This window comes from Bos javanicus, chromosome 16 (genome assembly GCF_032452875.1).
Source record: "Bos javanicus breed banteng chromosome 16, ARS-OSU_banteng_1.0, whole genome shotgun sequence".
Classification (NCBI taxonomy): Eukaryota; Metazoa; Chordata; class Mammalia; order Artiodactyla; family Bovidae; genus Bos; species Bos javanicus.
In genome coordinates, this window is record NC_083883.1 from 42,141,950 (window position 1) to 42,161,227 (window position 19,278).

Consider the following 19,278-nt stretch of genomic DNA (forward strand, 5'->3'; position numbering starts at 1 on the left):
AGTTTAGATAAGCAGAGCAGTAAAGCACATTTTTTTTTTTTTTTGGAAAGCATTACTTGAAAAGAAAACAAAATGTTCAATTTCTAAATAATGAAGCTCCTCTTAAGACGTCTAAGCCAGTAAAATCAAATACAGCCCATGCCAACCATAACTGAACACCAGCCAGAGAGCACTTGAATAACAAGTAAGAATGAAACACAAAAATCCCAGTGAGAGTGGCTATGCTGTATCATTAATCCAGAGAGAAACAAAACAGTGACACTAAATGATTTGCCCAAACCGATGAACTGCAAAGGGAGGGGCCCAAGAGGGATTAAAATCACACTCTGGAAAAGTCGTGACACTGTTTTTCAAAATGCTGCAAATGAAAATCATTTGCTTTCATTACTTCACAGCCACGCCTCATCTCTCCCTGAGGTTAAGATCTGAGTGTTGCTGCTTTCTCCAAAATTAATGCCCCAAACTGAACAGGCATCATACACTGTAACCAGCAGTCCCAGTCCACTGCTGGGGCCAGCGGAGCATAAGCGCTACCAGAGGAACTTGTTAATATGCACCTGAGGCTCGGCCCTGAGAGTCAGCTTCTGCTGGTCTCAGATGGGGTCTGAGTGCATTCCTTTTCAGTAAGTTTCCCAGTCAGATATAGAACTAACTGAGGCCATGCTCCAAACTACAGAAATTAAGCATCCTGTGCTTTGAAGCCGATGAAGAAGGAAATTACAGTCAGTTCAATGGTCTTTGTGGAGCACTTTCAGATGGCTAATTGGAGTAAAATGGGCAAAACAGCATCTAAACAGTTACTCTGATTCAGTGGCGCTCCAGGGTAAATATCAATAGCAGGTCCAGAATCTACTGCATTTGAAACACAGAATCCAAATGTCACTTCTTCCAACTACTTCTTCCGTGCCATCACTACCTCCCTTCTGCCATCGAAATCCATGCTAAATTCAGGTCCCTTACTCTTTGTTTCTAAGGCACCTACTGTCATCCTACAATACCGTTTAAAATTGAATCAAACACGAAATTAGAATCATATACTCAACTTCCTATATCCCTCAACGAAATGCAAGCTCCATAAAGGGAGAAGTTTTTTCTTTCATCATAGGAGCCCTCATGTCTAGCAGATGGTAGAGACTCAACATATATTTGTTACATAGATGAAAATGTAAGTGAATACCCATGCCCTTCCAGACCTAACAGCACTGATTTCTAAGCTATCACAGTTCTACTTACAATAGATAGTTATTTGAAAATAAACCACTCACTTGTCCAAATTCCTTTCCACCTGCAATTTCAGCCTACAGGGCTCGGTCAAGAGGCTTCCTCCTGTCTGTCGCACGAAATAGGAGGGGAAGATCAGGTCTCCGCTGCTGTCTTCTGAGACCCTGGAATACTCTCGTGGGTGTCTCTCTGCAGCAAAGATGTCCATGTCTTGGAGATCGACAACAATGCAATCCAGCAGACACACGTGGTCTTCTACATGGAACCAAGGAAAGGGAGACAATGCAGAAGATGGGACTCAGAAGTGGCTGGTCCAGAAAAAAACTAAACAGCCCCGAAATGTTCATTCTGTCTTTGGAAAATGTTTAGATCAGTCTCCACTCTGGCACCAAGACCTCCCTCCTCAACGCTCCATGTGCTGAACATTGCCTACCTGCCCCTTGCACACAGGCACAAACCAGGCCACATCCTCCCAGCGTTTCACTGCTGTCCTGAGACACTAACAGAGGCTAAAGGGCTTATGACTAAAAGGACTTAACATGCATCCCTCCCAAGAAGATCCCACAGGGGTCTTGTGTAGAGATGATGTTACCCAAAGGTTTACAAAACTTTCCACAGCAAAGTGCTTTTTCCAAACAAATATCACACGTAACCATTTCTACTAGCGCCATCTAATCCAAACCACCACCATTCTTGCCTAGACCACCATAAACTCCCCTCCAACATACCCATTCCATTCTAGTCTGCCCTCACAAAGCCATTCTGCTCGCAAAATACCTCAGTAATCCTTAAAAAAATGACTGAGACCAAAACATTCCCTTCCTTTATATGCTTTGATGACTGAGTTTAATCCACAGTTCTTCCTGTAAAACTCTCCTAAATCCCTTGAAAGCCCTGAATAAAAAGCCCACTGCCTACTTTTCCAACCTCATCTCAATCCATTCTACACCTTGCCCATGAAGCCGCCGGCTCACTGGTCTTTGTTTTCCCCCACGTGCCAGGCTCTTCACTGTCTGAAGTCTTGCCCATTGCATCACCCTCCTCTCTCCTTCTCTGTTCTTTCCCTCTTACCATTCTGTCTTTCCCATGACATTTATCTTCAGTTCACTTCAGTCACTCAGTCATGTCCAACTCTTTGCGACTCCATGAACCACAGCACGCCAGGCCTCCCTGTCCATCACTAACTCCCGGAGTCCACCCAAACCCATGTCCTTTGACTCGGTGATGCCATCCAACCATCTCATCCTCTGTAGTCCCCTTCTCCTCCTGCCTTCAATCTTTCCCAGCATCAGCGTCTTTTCAAATGAGTCAGCTCTTCGCATGAGGTGGCCAAAGTACTGGAGTTTCAGCTTTAGTATCAGTCCTTCCAATGAACACCCAGGACTGATCTCCTTTAGGATGGACTGGTTGGATCTCTCTGCAGTCCAAAGAACTCTCAAGAGTCTTCTCCAACACCACACTTCAAAAGCATCAATTCTTTAGCGCTCAGCTTTCTTTATAGACCAACTCTCACATCCATACGTGACCACTGGAAAAACCATAGCCTTGACTAGACGGACCTTTGTTGACAAAGTAATGGCTCTGCTTTTAATTTATCTTAATCTGTCCTTATTTAGATGCTTATTGGCTTTCTCATATCATTCACAAGGTGGCAGGACCTATGTCTAATAGCTTGTTACTATACAGGAGAACAAAACCCTGAACACCTAGATTAGGCAGGCACTAATTAAATTAGCTCTTGCCTCATTACTGTATGGATAAATAAGTGAAAGAGACAAAAGTAGAACTGATCTCATAGAAGGGGATAAGGGACAGGAACAAAGGGCTTCATAATTCCCAAGGGTTGTCATGGAATCCTAGGGATATAGAAGCAATATGAAAACCACTGCCTTAACCCCATCTTAATCACAGACAGAATTCCAGAAACAAACAGCAATTTGGGAGGTGAAATATGGTCAGGAAAGAGATCTTTCTACAAAACACCCCAGTAAGAACCTACAGTATAGCTAAGGGAACTCTACTCAGTGCTCTGTGGTGACCTAAATGGGAGAGAAATCCAAAAGAGAGGGGATATATGTATACATAGAGCTGATTCACTCTGATGTACAGTGGAAACTAATACAACATTGTAAAGCAACTATACTCCAATAGAAATTAATTTTAAAAAAAATTCCAAATCACTTCCTAATAGGCTTCCAAATATATGTACTATTGTTGTTCAGTCGCTAAGTCATGTCTGATTCTTTCACGATCCCAAAGACTGTAGCCTGCCAGGCTCCTCTGTCCATGGGATTTCCCAGGCAAGATTATTGGAGTTGGTTGCCATTTTCTTCTCCAGGGGATCTTCCTGACCCAGGGATCTAACCCACATCTCTTGCATTGCAGGTGGATTCTTTACTGCTGGCCCATGTACCTTTGGCCTCAATTCCTAATCATCACTATTATCAGAACAGCAACAACAGAAGATTCACGTACTGACTGGCCTTATGTACACACCCAGCTTGCCCCACCCCCCTACCCCATGCTGTGAGTGTCCATTATGTATATAGATTGGTTGGTGATATCATGCAGGTCAAGACTTCAGGCTCTGGAGATAGACTGCCTAGAGTCATAGTACCATTTACCACGTACATTGACATGACTATGGGCAAGTTACCCAATCTCTCTGGGTCTCTTGGTTACTAGTTCAAAAATTCTGGTCTCTTTATCCATAACACGGGGATAAAAATAAAACCCTAGAGGAGTATCATGAGGATAAACTGCAAACATTTATGAAAAAATGTGCCACAATGTCTGGCATGTAGTAAAGGTTCAATACCCAGTCTTCTGATGAGGATTACAATAATCTCCTTGAATCATCAATGTAACCATAAACCCCTTCACTGTCTTCTCTGGGACAACAAGGTACCACAAGGGATTAACCATTCTTTAATATCCATCCAACATATCCCTCAGTTAGCGTCCCACATCTCTCAAAGTTCAACCACACTGGACTGACTTCACCAGTGGATTCTGGTGGTAAATCATATTCTGCTTCCCAAACTCCTTGGAGCAACACCTCACTTATCCAATCCACACTGTCTGGGAAAACCAAAAGGTCAAAATCAAGACTCTCATCTGGAATGGCTAACTGTCAAATTCAAGAGAAGCACACCAATAACTGGGTGGTTCATGTCTTTCAAAAATTGCTACTTAGGGTATTTCTGCTGTTACCTATTTTTCAGGATTTTTATTTCTCCAGAATTAACCAGTGACTTGAAGGGATAGTGTCTAAAAGGTCACTCGCAAGGATGTGCCTAAGGATGCCGGAATTACTCTAGGTATACTACCACCATCTGGTGGCAACTATCTTGACAAGTTCTTAGAGACTACCAAAATCTCTTTATTTATATTGCATTTTACTATTTGCTTTGTTCTTAAACTGTTTTTTTTTTAATTTATTTATTTGGCTGTGTCGAGTCTTAGCTGCATGCAGGATCTTCACTGCATCACACAGAATCTTTCGTTGTATCATGTGAGAGCTTTAATTGCTGCTCCGGGTCTGTCTCATTGTGGTGCATGGGCTCCAAAGCCTATGGGCTGAGTACCTGCATGTGCGCTTAGTTGATTCCAGGTATGTGGGATCTTAGTTCCCTGTTCAGGGATCAAACCCACATCCCCTGCATTGCAAAGATTCTTAACCACTGGCCCATCAGGGAAGTCCTATATTTTACTAATTTAATCTTACATCTACTTCTGCTTCATTGATTATGCTAAAGCCTTTGACTGAGTAGTTCACAACAAACTGGAAAATTCTTAAAGAGATGGGAATAACAGACCACCTTACTGGCCTCCTGAGAAACCTGTATGCAGGTCAAGAAGCAACAGTTAGAACCAGACATGGAACAACAGACTGGTTCAAAATTGGAAAAGGAGTACATCAAGGCTATATATTGACACCCTGCTTATAACTTGTACGCAGAGTACATCATGCGAAATGCCAGACTGGATAAAGTACAAGCTAGAATCAAGATTGCCGAGAGAAATATCAATCACCTCAGATATGCAGATGACACCATACTTATGGCAAAAAGCAAAGAGAAACTAAAGAGCTTCTTGATGAAGGTGAAAGAGGAGACTGAAAAAGCGGGCTTAAAACTCAACATTCAAAAAACAAAGATCTTGGCATCCGGTCCCACCACTTCATGGCAAACAGATGGGGAAACATTGGAAACAGTGACAGATTTTATTTTCTTGGACTCCAAAATCACCGCAGATGGTGACTGCAGCCATGAAATTAAAAGACGCTTGCTCCCTGGAAGAAAAGCTATGACCAACCTAGGCAGCATATTGAAAAGCAGAGACATTACTTTGCCTACAGAGGTCCATATAGTCAAAGCTATGGTTTTTCCAGTGGTCATGTACAGATGTGAGACCTGGCCAATAAAAAAGGCTGAGCACCAAAGAACTGATGCCTTCAAACTGTGGTGCTGGAGAAGACTCTTGAGAGTCCCTTTGAGTGCAAGGAGATCAAAACAGTCAACCTGAAAGGAAATCAACCCTGAATACTCACTGGAAAGACTGATGCTGAAGCTGAAGCTCCAATACGTTGGCCACCTGATGTGAACAGCTGACTCAATGGAAAAGACCCTGATGCTGGGAAAAAGATTGAAGGCAGGAGGGGAAGGGGATGACAGAGGATAAGATGGTTGGATGGCATCACCGACTCGATGGACATGAGTTTGAGCAAGCTCGGGGAGTTGGTGATGGACAGGGAAGCCTGGCATCCTGCAGTCCACAAGGTGGCACAGAGTCAGACATGACTGAGTGACTGAACAACAACAATCCTACTTTAGAAGTCACCCAATCCTAATCTACATCCTAAAACTCTAAAGCCTTCTAAATGAGTATCAGAATCAGACGATTACTAAAGACACACTACCACTTTGTTAGCATCTACTTGAACAGGATGCAGCGCCCCTTAGGATCCTGCAATGGTCTCGTGAATTTCCCCTCCTTCCTCATGCAGCTCCTCTCTCCTCCTTTACCTGGACTGCTGGAAGCTCGGCCGACAGAGGTTGTGGCTGGCTGCCCTTGCTGCTTGGTCGAGGTGCTGGGCACAGACTCACTCTTCAAGCTGCCTCGACTCATTCCAGCAGGAGGCATCATGATCAGCCCCTCGGAGTGGGTCCCCTTCAGGTCCTCCATGCTTGTCATTTTCCTCACACTGCGCTTGGGAGTACCAGTTGGGGAAGATGAAGGCACAGACTCCTGGGAGGAAAGAAAAGAAAACTAGCAGCAGGAATGGGGGTGGTAACTCTATCTACTATCCTGGAAGTTCCTTCCCAGTCCTGGACTCTTCAAAGACTCTATGCCACATGATATTTCCCAAGTACCCCAGATCCCATAAACAAAAGGGCCACAGGGTCATGATTCTTTCCTCTATGTGTAATTCTCTGCAGAGACATTACATATAATTCAGTACCTGCTGAAAACTCTGCCAATTTTGCAGGAATATATTTTATCTTTTGGGCTTCCCTGGTGGCTCAGAGGTAAAGAATCTGCCTGCCAATGCAGGAGACACAGTTCGATCCCTGGGTTGGGAAGACCCTGGAGAAGGAAATGGCAACCCACTCCAGTCTTCTTGCCTGGAAAATCGCACGGACAGAGGAGCCTGGCAGGCTACAAACCATGGGGCTGCAAAGTGTCAGCAACGACTTGGCAACTGGAACATGTTATCTTTTGGCTTAAGAGTAAATGTCAAGATACTAATTACTGGTGGTTTAATCTAGGTCAATACAACAAAGGCAAATCTCTCAGCCATACAATATACTGATGATTTGCTGGAGGGGAGGGACTCTTTTTTCCTAAGAAAATGCATCTAATAGCAATATGGAATGAAGCCCCTCTAATGTGTTTGTACATTCTAGAAGTCTCCCCTCTCAGGTTTACATTTCTCATCTAAGTAACTGTAAATGGAAAACACAGGCAAGCCATTCCTATCATGTTTCTGTTCAAGGGCATAAAAATTAAGGGCAAATACAGAATAAAATTAATTCTGTAACTCTACTGAAAATATCACATGCTTTTCCTACATATCTAGTACCTTCAGTTAATTGCTAACAGGGCAAATCTTTTTCACCAGAATGGTTCAATAACTGACATTTAAACTTTGCATGGTTCCTTCCCTCAAGACTCAGAGCTACATATCCTTATAGTTTCTGCAGCATCAGTTTGTTCTCATCTATCCATTCTCACTAGTAAGCTGGAAGGAGAGGAAGACTCCCAAGGACTGCTTTATATGTATATTCCTCTCAGCATTCGAAAGGGAGATGATAGTACTATTCACCTTCACAGTTATCTTGAGTAGTAATTACATGTAACTGTGAAAGAAACCAGTTATTTTTTTTGCATTTCCTTTTTGCAAGGCAAATGACTAGCTAAATGCTATCATTTAAGTATTTCAACATTAAAAACCTTCCCTCTTGCTTAGTTTATTTAAACGCCTGAGAGTATTTGTTGCTCTTTCATTTGATTCATCTCTCCATCCTCTCTGAGTTGGTTTAAATAAATCGGTGGCTTGAGGGGATTAACTCAAAGCTTTTGAAATACTTAGTAATTAAGTTTAAGCACAAACTATGGTTGAAAAAAATGAAAGAAAAAGCATATGCAAAAAATTCAAACCTGCCCTCATTAAGACATGGACTTATGTAAAACAATTCCAAACACACGGGAGTCGTTGAACTCAAAGGCAAATGACCCCTCTGCAAGCTTTGATTCTAGGACTATTTCCTGTTCTTTAACCACTGGAATGCATACTAGACAAACCTCACATGGGCAGATGCATTAAAGAGCAAATGTAAATGCAAAGTGATTTTTGGGAGAAGAAAAGTAATTACTCACTTCACGTAGGCCTAGATCATGGAGCTTGACTGTACATGTGGAGAGGTAAGTTGCACAGATGAATTAATTGCATTAAATACTTTAACAAGAAACACACTCCAAGCAAACCTTATGGAATTTCACAGAACAACCCACTGGCACGTAACAAGATAAAGTCTTTTAGGATTGAAGGAAATAAAATAAGGTCATCAAGAAGGAAGGAGGGAAGCAGGGAAGAAGGAATTACTTTTAATGATCCTTAAGAAGGATTCCTCTGCACAGGTGGAAAGTGATTCGTCAAAGTTGGGGGCGGGGGTGGGGGGGGGTGATAAGCAGGCTTTCCCAAGTAATGAAATATTTTAAAGGATTGGTTTTCAAGATTTTCTTTTTTAAGCAAATGAATGGGAGTTGACTGCTGAATCCCATAGGGTTTTTCCGAATAACCAGGAGGCAAAGAAAGCATATTATACCTTGAAGAAAAAGCGATCCTTGTATGTGCTGCTACTTAAAATCAAATCCTCGAAAACAAAATACAGGGAAATTTTTTCATTAAAATGCTACAAACTATGCACTTGTTATTTGGTGTACTTAACAAAACAGAAACCCTTTTGCAAAACTTTCTTGAGATACTTTGGCAATTCTTCTTTAGAAGCTAACTTCAGAGTCAGCTCATAAGCCCATATACAGATATATTTGACACAGAAAAATAAGCCCTTTATCTTTTCAGGAGGGAGAGAGGAAAAAAAATGGTATCATTGAACTTGATCACCCATTCTGGCTCTAAGGGATCTCTTCCTAAAAACTTGGGCCTCAAACCAACGATTTCCCACAAACAAATATATTTCAAAGAACTAACTAAAGTCTCAGAAGACAGTTTCCGAGGAAGAATTCAGCTCTCCCTAGGGCAGTAGAGGTGGATAAGAGAGGCAAATGCCCTGAGGTCACTGTGGGGACAACAGTCATATGCCAACACCAGCTCTGAGACATTTGTTCAATACCCAGTTGCATTAATTATAAGCATCGCACAGTAAAAAAAAAGAAATTTTAGATGCAGTTATCAATGTTTCTTTTTATAAATGGATTTTTCTTTATTTTCTTTGAGGCTCGAGCCAGAAAACAGCAAAATGCCTATGACTCAAATATGAAAAAAGATTTTCCTCATTAACACCAAGGTTACTAGTTCTCTACTAGGCCTACTATGAAAGGTCAGTGGTGATTTTGTTTTTTTTACTGTCTTAAAAAATATACGTAAGTGGAGGCCTATTCCTCACTCTGGAAAATGAAGGCGAAAGTCGCTCAGTTGTGTCCAACTCTTTGTGACCCTATGGACTATACAATGGCATGGAATTCTCCACACCAGAATATTGGAGTGGGTAGCCATTCCCTTCTTCAGGGGATCTTCCCAACCCAGGGATCGAACCCAGGTCTCCAGCATTGCAGGTGGATACTTTACCAGCTAAGCCACCAGGGAAGCCCCATCTGGAAAGAAGGCCTATTATTCCAACAGGAGGGGCTTCCAACAGCAAGGTGAACCAGCAAGTCCTCAACCATCAGCTGTCTGAATGTGGGGCGTGTGGATGAGTAAACCTGGTGCTGCACTTCCGTCTGCATTGCTTATCACTTCTATTCTGTGCTGGTTTCACCCTGTGCTCCAATCGCTATATCTGGTTTGTCTCCACAGCTGCAGTGAGGTAAGATACAGACAACCTGCCCTCTAACCCACCATCCAAACACCCCTACTCTGGGCCCTGAGCCCAAGGGTATGACACTTGAACATGGTTCCCATGGTTCTCACTGTCTCATCTCCACTCTCCTCACTCCAGTCATTCCCACTCAATGAATCAAGTATTTTCAGTTCGGGGTGTTTGGGTTAGTAGTAGTGAGTAACTGGATGAGTGAGAAGTAAAACAATGAAGAAAACTATAGAGACAGTCATTTGAAAAGAGTAACACCATTTGAGTCTACACATAAACAACGAATGCAGTCTTCCTGTTACTTTCAACTCAACTTGAGGTCCTTGGCAAAGGTCTGGCAAGACTAGTTCCCTAATCACTCTCTTCCATTTTCTTTTCTTCCTACACCTAAAGAGGCAAACAGCAGCTGCTCAAATCTGTATCTTTTCTGTGAAAAACTCTGGAGTTCTTCCACTGAAATTATTTTAACGAACTCATTGCCACATCCTTTATAAATTTTCAAAGAACCAGAGTTATCTGGGAAAGGGATACTAAGACAGGAATAACCTTTGTCAGTCTGTTCTCCCCTACCCTACATAAACCAAATCCTAATGCTGGGAGGGGCTTCCCAGGCGGCTCAGTGGTAAAGAATCCACCTGCCAATGCAAGAGATGTGGGTTCGATTCCTGGGTCGGGATGATCTCCTGGAGAAGGAAACGGCAACCCATACCAGTACTCTTGCCTGGGAAAGCCCAAGGACAGAGGAGTCTGGTAGGCTACCGTCCAGGGGGTCACAAAGAGTCGGACATGACTTAGTGACTAAACTACCGCCACCAATGCTGGGAGGTAAAATAATACCACAGTTAAGAGCATGGAGTACTAAAGGCAGATATACCAAAGTTTAAGTTATGACAAACCTAGACATATTAAACTAGGCATATTAAAAAGCAGAGACATTACTTTGCCTACAGAGGTCCGTATAGTCAAAGCTATGGTTTTTCCAGTAGTCATGTATGGATGTGAGAGTCGGACCATGAACAAGGCTGAATGCCGAAGAATTGATGATTTCAAATTGTGGTGCCGGAGAAGACTTTTAAGAGTCCCTTGGACCGCAAGGAGATCAAACCAGTCAATCCTAAAGGAAATCAACCCTGAATATTCATTGGAAGGACGGATGCTGAAGCTGAAGTTCCAATACTTTGGCCACCTAATGTGAAGAGAGAGGAGGGTGATGCAATGGGCAAGACTTCAGACAGTGAAGAGCCTGGCACGTGGGGGAAAACAAAGACCAGTGAGCCGGCGGCTTCATGGGCAAGGTATAGAATGGGTTGAGATGAGGTTGGAAAAGTAGGCAGTGGGCTTTTTATTCGGGGCTTTCAAGGGATTTAGGAGAGTTTCACAGGAAGAACTGTGGATTAAACTCAGTCATCAAAGCATATAAAGGAAGGGAATGTTTTGGTCTCAGTCATTTTTTTAAGGATTACTGAGGTATTTTGCGAGCAGAATGGCTTTGTGAGGGCAGACTAGAATGGAATGGGTATGTTGGAGGGGAGTTTATGGTGGTCTAGGCAAGAACGGTGGTGGTTTGGATTAGATGGCGCTAGTAGAAATGGTTACGTGTGATATTTGTTTGGAAAAAGCACTTTGCTGTGGAAAGTTTTGTAAACCTTTGGGTAACATCATCTCTACACAAGACCCCTGTGGGATCTTCTTGGGAGGGATGCATGTTAAGTCCTTTTAGTCATAAGCCCTTTAGCCTCTGTTAGTGTCTCAGGACAGCAGTGAAACGCTGGGAGGATGTGGCCTGGTTTGTGCCTGTGTGCAAGGGGCAGGTAGGCAACGTTCAGCACATGGAGGTCCCAAGGTCCCATCACTGCTAAGTCTGTGATTCACAAATATTTCCCATTTTCATCATTTATTCTCAATGAATTCTAGCTTTTCTAAACGTAAAATGAAAAAAGCAGTCTTCATCCCAATTACCTCCAAACATATTATAAGAAATAAGTGCTAATGCAGTTTTAAACTGTTAAGAGATATATTCCATAAGATTTTATTAAAATATTTTCAAATGGCTTCAGATAAGCCTTGAGCCAAAGTCTCTTAAAAAAAAGCTACCCAATGTAAAAAGTTGATAAATATGAATTCAGCCTGGGAGGAGAACATTATAAAGATGGTTCTGTTGATTTGTTTGCTAAAGTAAGTTATTACATACAGTTAGTAAAAGTTATAATTTATACTACCTCTATTAAGGGTTAATTGAAATGCTAATAAAATGTCAAAAAAACATATTCTTCAAGCCACGTATACTACAAAAGTACAGTGGTTAGGAATAATCTTATGGTAGCGTCTGAATTTTTTGATTGGTATTCCAACGCCAGGTAAACTGAGAAGGGAATGGGTGCTGACTGCTCACCTTATCTTGTAAGGTAAAGGTCCCAGGAAAACCAGCAAAGAGAAATTTGTTCTTGACTTTCAACTTTCCCAAATTTGCTACAATCAGATTATTTGATCTGGAACTTTCTGGGATAAGAAGAACAGGAGCACCAGCCTCAATATCCAGGAGAACCCGTGAATAGCGCTGTGCTTGATCTCTCACCTGAAAGAAGGAAAATTGAGTAAGACATTCAGTTCATTCCCTCATTTTACAATCAAATAACCTCAAGTTCCCAAAAGTTCCATGAATTTATAAATCTAAAACAACTAAAATCACACAGAGTATGTTCTATGAACACCAAGGAGTTAAATTAGAAAACAGTAACAAGAAGATAATGGAAAACTCCCAACTATCTGGAAATTAAACTACACACTTCTAAATAACCCATGGGTCACAGAAGAAATCACAAGGGAAGTTAAAAAAAATACATCTTGACTTTACTGATTAAAAAAACACAGCACATCAAAATGGAATGAATTTTAAAGCACTTAAAAAGGTACTTAAAGACTTCAATGACCCTGAATGGAATATAAGTCCAAAAGGGTAGGGATATATGTATATGTATAGCTGATTCATTTTGCTGTACAGTAGAAACTAACAACATAGTAAAGCAACTACACTTTAATAAAAATTAACTAAAGAAAAGAAAGAAGGAAGAAAGGGGAGGGGGAAGGTACTTGAAGAAAAATGTTTAGCATTAATGCTTACTTTATATAAAAGAAAGATCTAAAGCTTCCAGCTTAAGAAGCTAGAAAAGCAAAATAAACGTAAGTAAGGAGAAGGAAGAAAAAATAAAGAGCAGAAACCAGTTATTTAGAAAACAGATAAGAGAGGAAAATCAATTGAACATTTATAGAACACTCTACCCAACTACCACTTTACGTTCTTTACAAGCGCACACATGCTTATTAAGAGTATGCACAGGCCTGACACAGCCCTCAATAAGTTGATTATTTAAAGAGATTAATGAACGTGATAAAACCTCTACCTATATGAATGAAGAAAAAAGGAAGAAAACAAAAATCACCACAACCGGAAGAGTCAGGGACATTGCTACAGAAAACTTAAAAATATTGAGATGTGGAAACCTATGAACAAGTTCAGGCCAACAAACTGACAATTCAGATGAAGTAGACAGATTCTTTAAAAACAAACACAAACTATCTACAGCTAATAGCATATTAGTTAACATCTGCAGAAGACAATGCTTTCCCTCTAAGATAAAGAATAAAGCATGGATACCCACTCTCACCATTTCTATTCAACACTGTAGCTGAACTCCTAGTCCAAACAAAGGATATATAGGTTGGGAAGGAAAAAAGAAAACTTTCTTATTCACAGACAACATAATCATCTACGTAGAAAACCCTTAAGAATCTAAAGGAGCTAGAATAAGTAATTGAGGGCTTCCCTGATAGCTCAGTTTGTAAAGAATCTGCCTGCAATACAGGAGACCCCGGTTTGATTGCTGAGTCAGGAAGATATGCTAGAGAAGGGATAGGCTACCCACTCCAGTATTCTTGGGCTTCCCTTGTGGCTCAGCTGGTAAAGAATGTGCCTGCAAAGCAGGAGACTTCGGTTCAATCCCTGGATTGGGAACATCCCCTGGAGAAGGGAACAGCTACCCACTCCAGTATTCTGGCCTGGAGAATTCCATGGACTGTATAGCATGGGGTAGCAGAGTCGGACATGACAAGCAACTTTCAATTCACTTCAGAATAAGTAAGTTTAGCAAGATTACAGGATATGAGCTCAATATCTATGTAAACAAAAGCCAATTATATCTCTTAAACTTTCAATAAACAAGTGGACACTGAATTTTTTTCATTGATACAATTTAGAATAGCATCAAAATGCTGAAATACCTAGTGATAAGTTTAACAAAAAATGTGTAAGAACAGTATACCTGAAACTACAAAACACTGCTGAGAGAAACTAAAGACCTACTTCAATGGAATATAGACCATATTCAAGGATCCAAAGACTCAATATTGTTAAGATGTCAATTCTCCAGATATATGGATGCCAGACAGTCCCAATCAAAATCCTAGCTGACTTTATTATAGAAACAGACAAGCTGATTCTAAAATTTATAGAGGAAAAACAAAGGACCTAGAAGAGCCAATACATCTTTGAAAAATAAGTTGGAAGACTTAGAATATCTGATTTCAAGACATACCATAAGGCAACAGATATCAAGGCAAGGGAGAGGGGGGACTTCCTTGTGGTCCAGTGGCTAAGACACTGCACTCTCAATGCAGGGGGCATGGGTTTGATCTCTGGTCAGGGAACTAGATCCCACATTCTACAACTAAAGAGTTCACATGCTGCAACGAAGTTAAAAGAACCCACATGCTACAACTAAGACCTGGGACATCTAAATAAATTTTTTAAAAATAAGTTTAAAAAGAAGAAAAAAAAAGACACAGGGGAAGGTATTCCCTGATGGTCAAGTGGTTAAGAATCCACCTGCCAATGCAGAGGACACAGGTTCAATCCCTGGTCCAAGAAGATACTACATACCAGAGGGCAACTAAGCTGGTAAGCCACAAATACTGAAGCCCCCACACCTAGAGCCCCTGCTCCACAAGAGAAGCCCCCACTTGCTGCAGCCAGAGAAAGCCTGCACACAGCACAACAAAGACTCAACACAGCCGAGAAACAAATAAATAGTATTTTTTTAGAAAGACAAGGGGGTGTACAACTAAATATAAATCAAAAAATAGAATAAAGAAATACACATACATATATGATCAGTGGATCTCAACATAAGTGTCAAGGTAATTCAGTGGGAAAAGAACAGTCTGGATAGATATTTGGGGGAAAAAAACCTCAAGAGTCACTTAACAAAATATGCAAAAATTAACTCAAAATGGAAGAGATCTAAAATTATAACACTTCTAAAAAAGGAAAATAGGAGAGATTTATTGCCACCTGATGGTAGGCAGATTTCTTTGACAAAACAATAGCACTAACCATAAAATTAAAAAATTGAACTTCATCAAACGAAAGACTTCTGCTTTTAAAAAAAATAGTATTAAGAAAATGGGGGAAGGGGTAGCCATAGACTAGAAAAAAATATTAGCAATAAATATATCAAAGGTCTTCTATCCAGAATATATTAAGGAAGATATAAAGGAAGAAATATTGATGTCACTCTACACAAACTGTTCTGAAAATAGAAGAGGAACACTTCCCAATTCATCCTACAAAAGGACAGCATGGCCCAGTTACCAAAACTAAAATAGGCATTTTTCTTTTCAAGAAAAGAAAACTACAAACTAGTAACGCTCAGGAGCTTAGATACAAAAATCCCTAAAACATCACAGCAAATTAAGAAAAGTGTAAAGGCATCCAGACAATACGGAAATGAATGAATGTGGCTGCATTCTGCTTTAACAGCAAGCTGGCCGGTGGCTACCAGGAAGCAGGGATTAGGGCTGGGAGACCATTAGCAAAGGGACACAAACCTCATACCCTTTTTATAACATGCAAATGAGATGAGCAAAAGATATGGTATACAAAGTTTTCTTTTAATCTTAAATGGACTACAGATTAGTCAGGAGAGTGGTTTCTTGAGGCATCAACAGAATGAGATAGGGAAGGACTACATGCGACATCTTAGTAATGTTTTAATTTTTATTTTGGTGGTGGTTTCATGGATGTTCCTTCTATTACCACACTTTGAAGTTTATATACATGTTACAGATATTCTTTCATATGTATCAAATACTAAACTGTTTTTTATAAGTTTCTAAAAGGAGAGAAAAAAGTTACATATATCTATGGAAACATGTATGGGGAAAAAAAATAAATAAAATATACCTATGGTGCTAGAAAACTAAGTTATTTTCTTCCAGATTCCCTGTCATTTGATTGTACTACTTTTATATTTTAAAAAATAAATAAATTCTCTATAATGTACACAGGAAACCACTAATATTGGCTGCTGCCAAGGACAGAAACTGGGTGGCTGAGGAAAAGTAGCCGAGAAAGAGACTTTTCTCCAAATGCTCTTTTTGGCTTTGATTCTGTACTAAAACAATATACAACTTACTAAAAAAAAATTTTATTTAAATTAAAACAAAATTTTTAAACGTTGCCACTACAAAGAACTTAAATTACAATCTTTTACCTAATAAAACTTATAAATAGCCAATACATTTTACAAAGAACCACACTGTAACTGCTTTCTGTGGTTCCAAGACAACACTGGAGGCTGCCTCACACTCAGAGGTGCGCTGCCAGGGCATCTTAAATCCTTCACATAAACACATCATCGGCTGGACACTGCACACGCCACCAGCTCGAGGTGGTCTACACCTAATGTTAGGTCATGCTACATTCGTTCCAGTGATGTCACCTGGACACAGCACACACCACCAGCTTGAGGTGGTCTACACTCAATGTGAGGTCATGCTACATTCCTTCCAGTGATGTCACGTCTTTGCAAAGCTGGGTCTTAAGCACTTGCTGAGATAAGAAACAAGTACCATGAGAAAATAAATGTGGAAAAGGAAATGAGGACTGTGACGTTCAACCCAATTCCAAGTCTGAGGAGCTGTTCAGTGCCCAAGAGGCACATACATCCTACTAGGAAGCAATTACGGTGATTTAAGAATGAAATAAAAATATCACCTTTCACTTATGTTTTTACGTTTTCAAACAGCTACTAAATTGTTGGACAAACGTAATTATGAAGTTGTTTGGACTTAATTACTTTGGAAATGGAAAGACCATTAGGTGTTTCTTTTGGCCTCAGATGTGTCTCGGAAAAACTCCCAAGACAAGAAGGGAGCCATGAGCTAAGAAGTTTGAGAACTACATTTGAAAGAAACCTTCTTTTTGTAACAGATACCGTCTTTGGAACCACTTTCCAGGAGAAGTATCACCACTGAAGTAACTTGTTTATCTTTTTTAGAGCAAGCCAAAGCTAAACTTTAAAAGGAAATTAAAACACGATGCAAGAAACAAGGAATATAAGCTCTCCGATTACAGTAAGATTGCTGTAGCTAATCAGCTACATGGAGTACATTAGTAAAGCTTAAGATTACTTGATTACCTTCACTTTTCTCAGTGACACTTTCCAGCTTTATCCCTAGAGATTTAAAAGTTCTGCTGATGAGTCAAACTGGAGAAGTGTCTTGGATCCAGGCACTACCTACCGTCTGCCCCTCGATGGCAGCTCGCTGGCGCCCTAACACATCCTGCAGCTGCGTGAAGTGCTGGATGAAGGCCACCACCTCTGCCTGGAAGCGCTGGGTGTGCACGTACTGCACGGACGCCATCTGGAGGCTCACTCGGACGTCGTGCTCCCGCCGGAGGAGAGGGTCGGGCCGGCCATACCTAGGAGGAAGGGCAGCAGTGTGACTCGGAGACAGCGGCAGGATGCAAATGAGCGTCTGAAGAAAACTCGGGTTCATTTAGGGGCTTCCCTAGGAAACAGCTTTAACTGTTAAAATGGAAACCCAGAAAAAAAAAAAAGGAAATCCACAACCAGGTTTTAGAAAGCAAACTCCAATAACTACCTTCTTTCTAAGCTTCCACCACACGTCGAGGATGTTAAATAAAAGTCTGGTTTGACGGCCAGGGCTATAAACACAGGGACAGGTCTGGGGCTGCGATCACTCCTGATTCCAGAACTCACTCAGAAGCCACTGTGGTTCAGACCTTTTACCTGAGCCTCTTTGCCCCTGCCTTTAAGGAAAAGTGAATATTCCTGCTCACTCTTCTAGCAAAGACTGTGACAACTTGGGGTAACAAAAACTACACTGTGAAACAACTGGTAAAGAAAATTAGGCAACAGAACCAATGCTCCTGAGGCAATCTGTCTCTGGAAACTGAAAGAAGTCTTTTTACTTCAGTGAAATGCAGTCCAAAGAGTTTTAGCATCCACATTCACTGATAAATTTAAAAACTTCTACAAATGGTTTTAATGGGACATGATGCCACAATAATAAGTTATTATACAAGACATAGTCACTGGGGAAAGGAATTCATATTAGCTGAGCAACTATTATTTTGCCAGGCAGAGAGTTAAGAGTTTTACATTAATTATCTCATTTATTAAAGAACCATGCCACTGTGGTAGGTAACAATACAAATAAATCAATCTAACTTCTCAGAGGAGTATGATATACTCCCTCTGGAAATGAAAGAAAAACTTCTTAGACATCTTTAGGGACCATTTTTCTCAACTCTGGTTGAACATTAAAATCACTTTGGATAATTAAAAAAAAAAAAGAACACAACACTACCACAGACCAGAATACTTGGGGGCAGAGATGAATATCCATACATTCTGACAGCTCTCCAAAAGGCTGAAAAACCACCTTTTAAAATTTCTGTTTTCTGAGAAAACTATTCTTTAATAACTACATAGGCCTAAAAATGCCTTCTAAATTCTAAAACTGAATACAGATTGTATTTATACTGGAAGAAGTACCTAATGCAATTTAAAACCCATTATCTTCAACAACTTTCTCAGGCTGAAATCATCCCAGATCATTCAGAGCTAAATGGAAATTGATCTAACACAGTCTCCTCACTATTTCAATAGAAAAACGGATACAAGGAGATTAAGTGACTTGTTCAAGTCACACAACACATTGCTGTGAAACCAGACTATAATGATAACCACAATTATTTCAACCATACCCCCTTTATTTCTTAAAGCCTGAGTAGCCCACTTCAATGCAGATCCATTTGAATATAAATCAAGATTCCTCACAACTAGATCAAATTGATTCTACATAAGAGGCTATGTTTTTTTAAAACTTTTCCTCATTGCTTAGCCGACAAGAATTTGAAACAGGAAACCATCATGATGGAAAAGCTTGATGTTTTTACTTGAAAGTCTGGAAGATGAGGGCTTCTTCTCCACTTGTAGTGAACCGTTCTCGGTAGAACTCTCCATGCGAGGTAAGGTCACTTAGAGATAGGCTCCCAATGCTTCCCTGTAAGGCCAGGTCTCCCTCTAGGAAGATTAAAAATCAGAATGCATTCTTATGGTCTTTTTTCTGTCACACACCCTAACTCTGCCTGAAACAAAAATTGATATACACATGCCTCAGACTTTACATCATTTAA

The 19,278-nt window shown here is 40.6% G+C and overlaps 1 protein-coding gene across 11 annotated transcripts in view; it reads right to left on the reverse strand.

Annotated features, from left to right (window-relative positions):
• Positions 1 to 19,278, reverse strand: part of VPS13D (vacuolar protein sorting 13 homolog D) — a 272,136-nt gene that overhangs the window by 202,779 nt on the left and 50,079 nt on the right. For all 11 annotated transcript variants that reach the window (XM_061382671.1, XM_061382670.1, XM_061382669.1 and 8 more), the window contains 5 exons: positions 19,039 to 19,165; positions 17,355 to 17,535; positions 12,169 to 12,351; positions 6,249 to 6,471; positions 1,266 to 1,476 (listed from right to left, as the gene is read on the reverse strand). In XM_061382671.1, the coding sequence (XP_061238655.1) occupies positions 1,266 to 1,476; positions 6,249 to 6,471; positions 12,169 to 12,351; positions 17,355 to 17,535; positions 19,039 to 19,165 (925 nt within the window). The remainder of the gene's footprint in view (positions 1 to 1,265; positions 1,477 to 6,248; positions 6,472 to 12,168; positions 12,352 to 17,354; positions 17,536 to 19,038; positions 19,166 to 19,278) is intronic.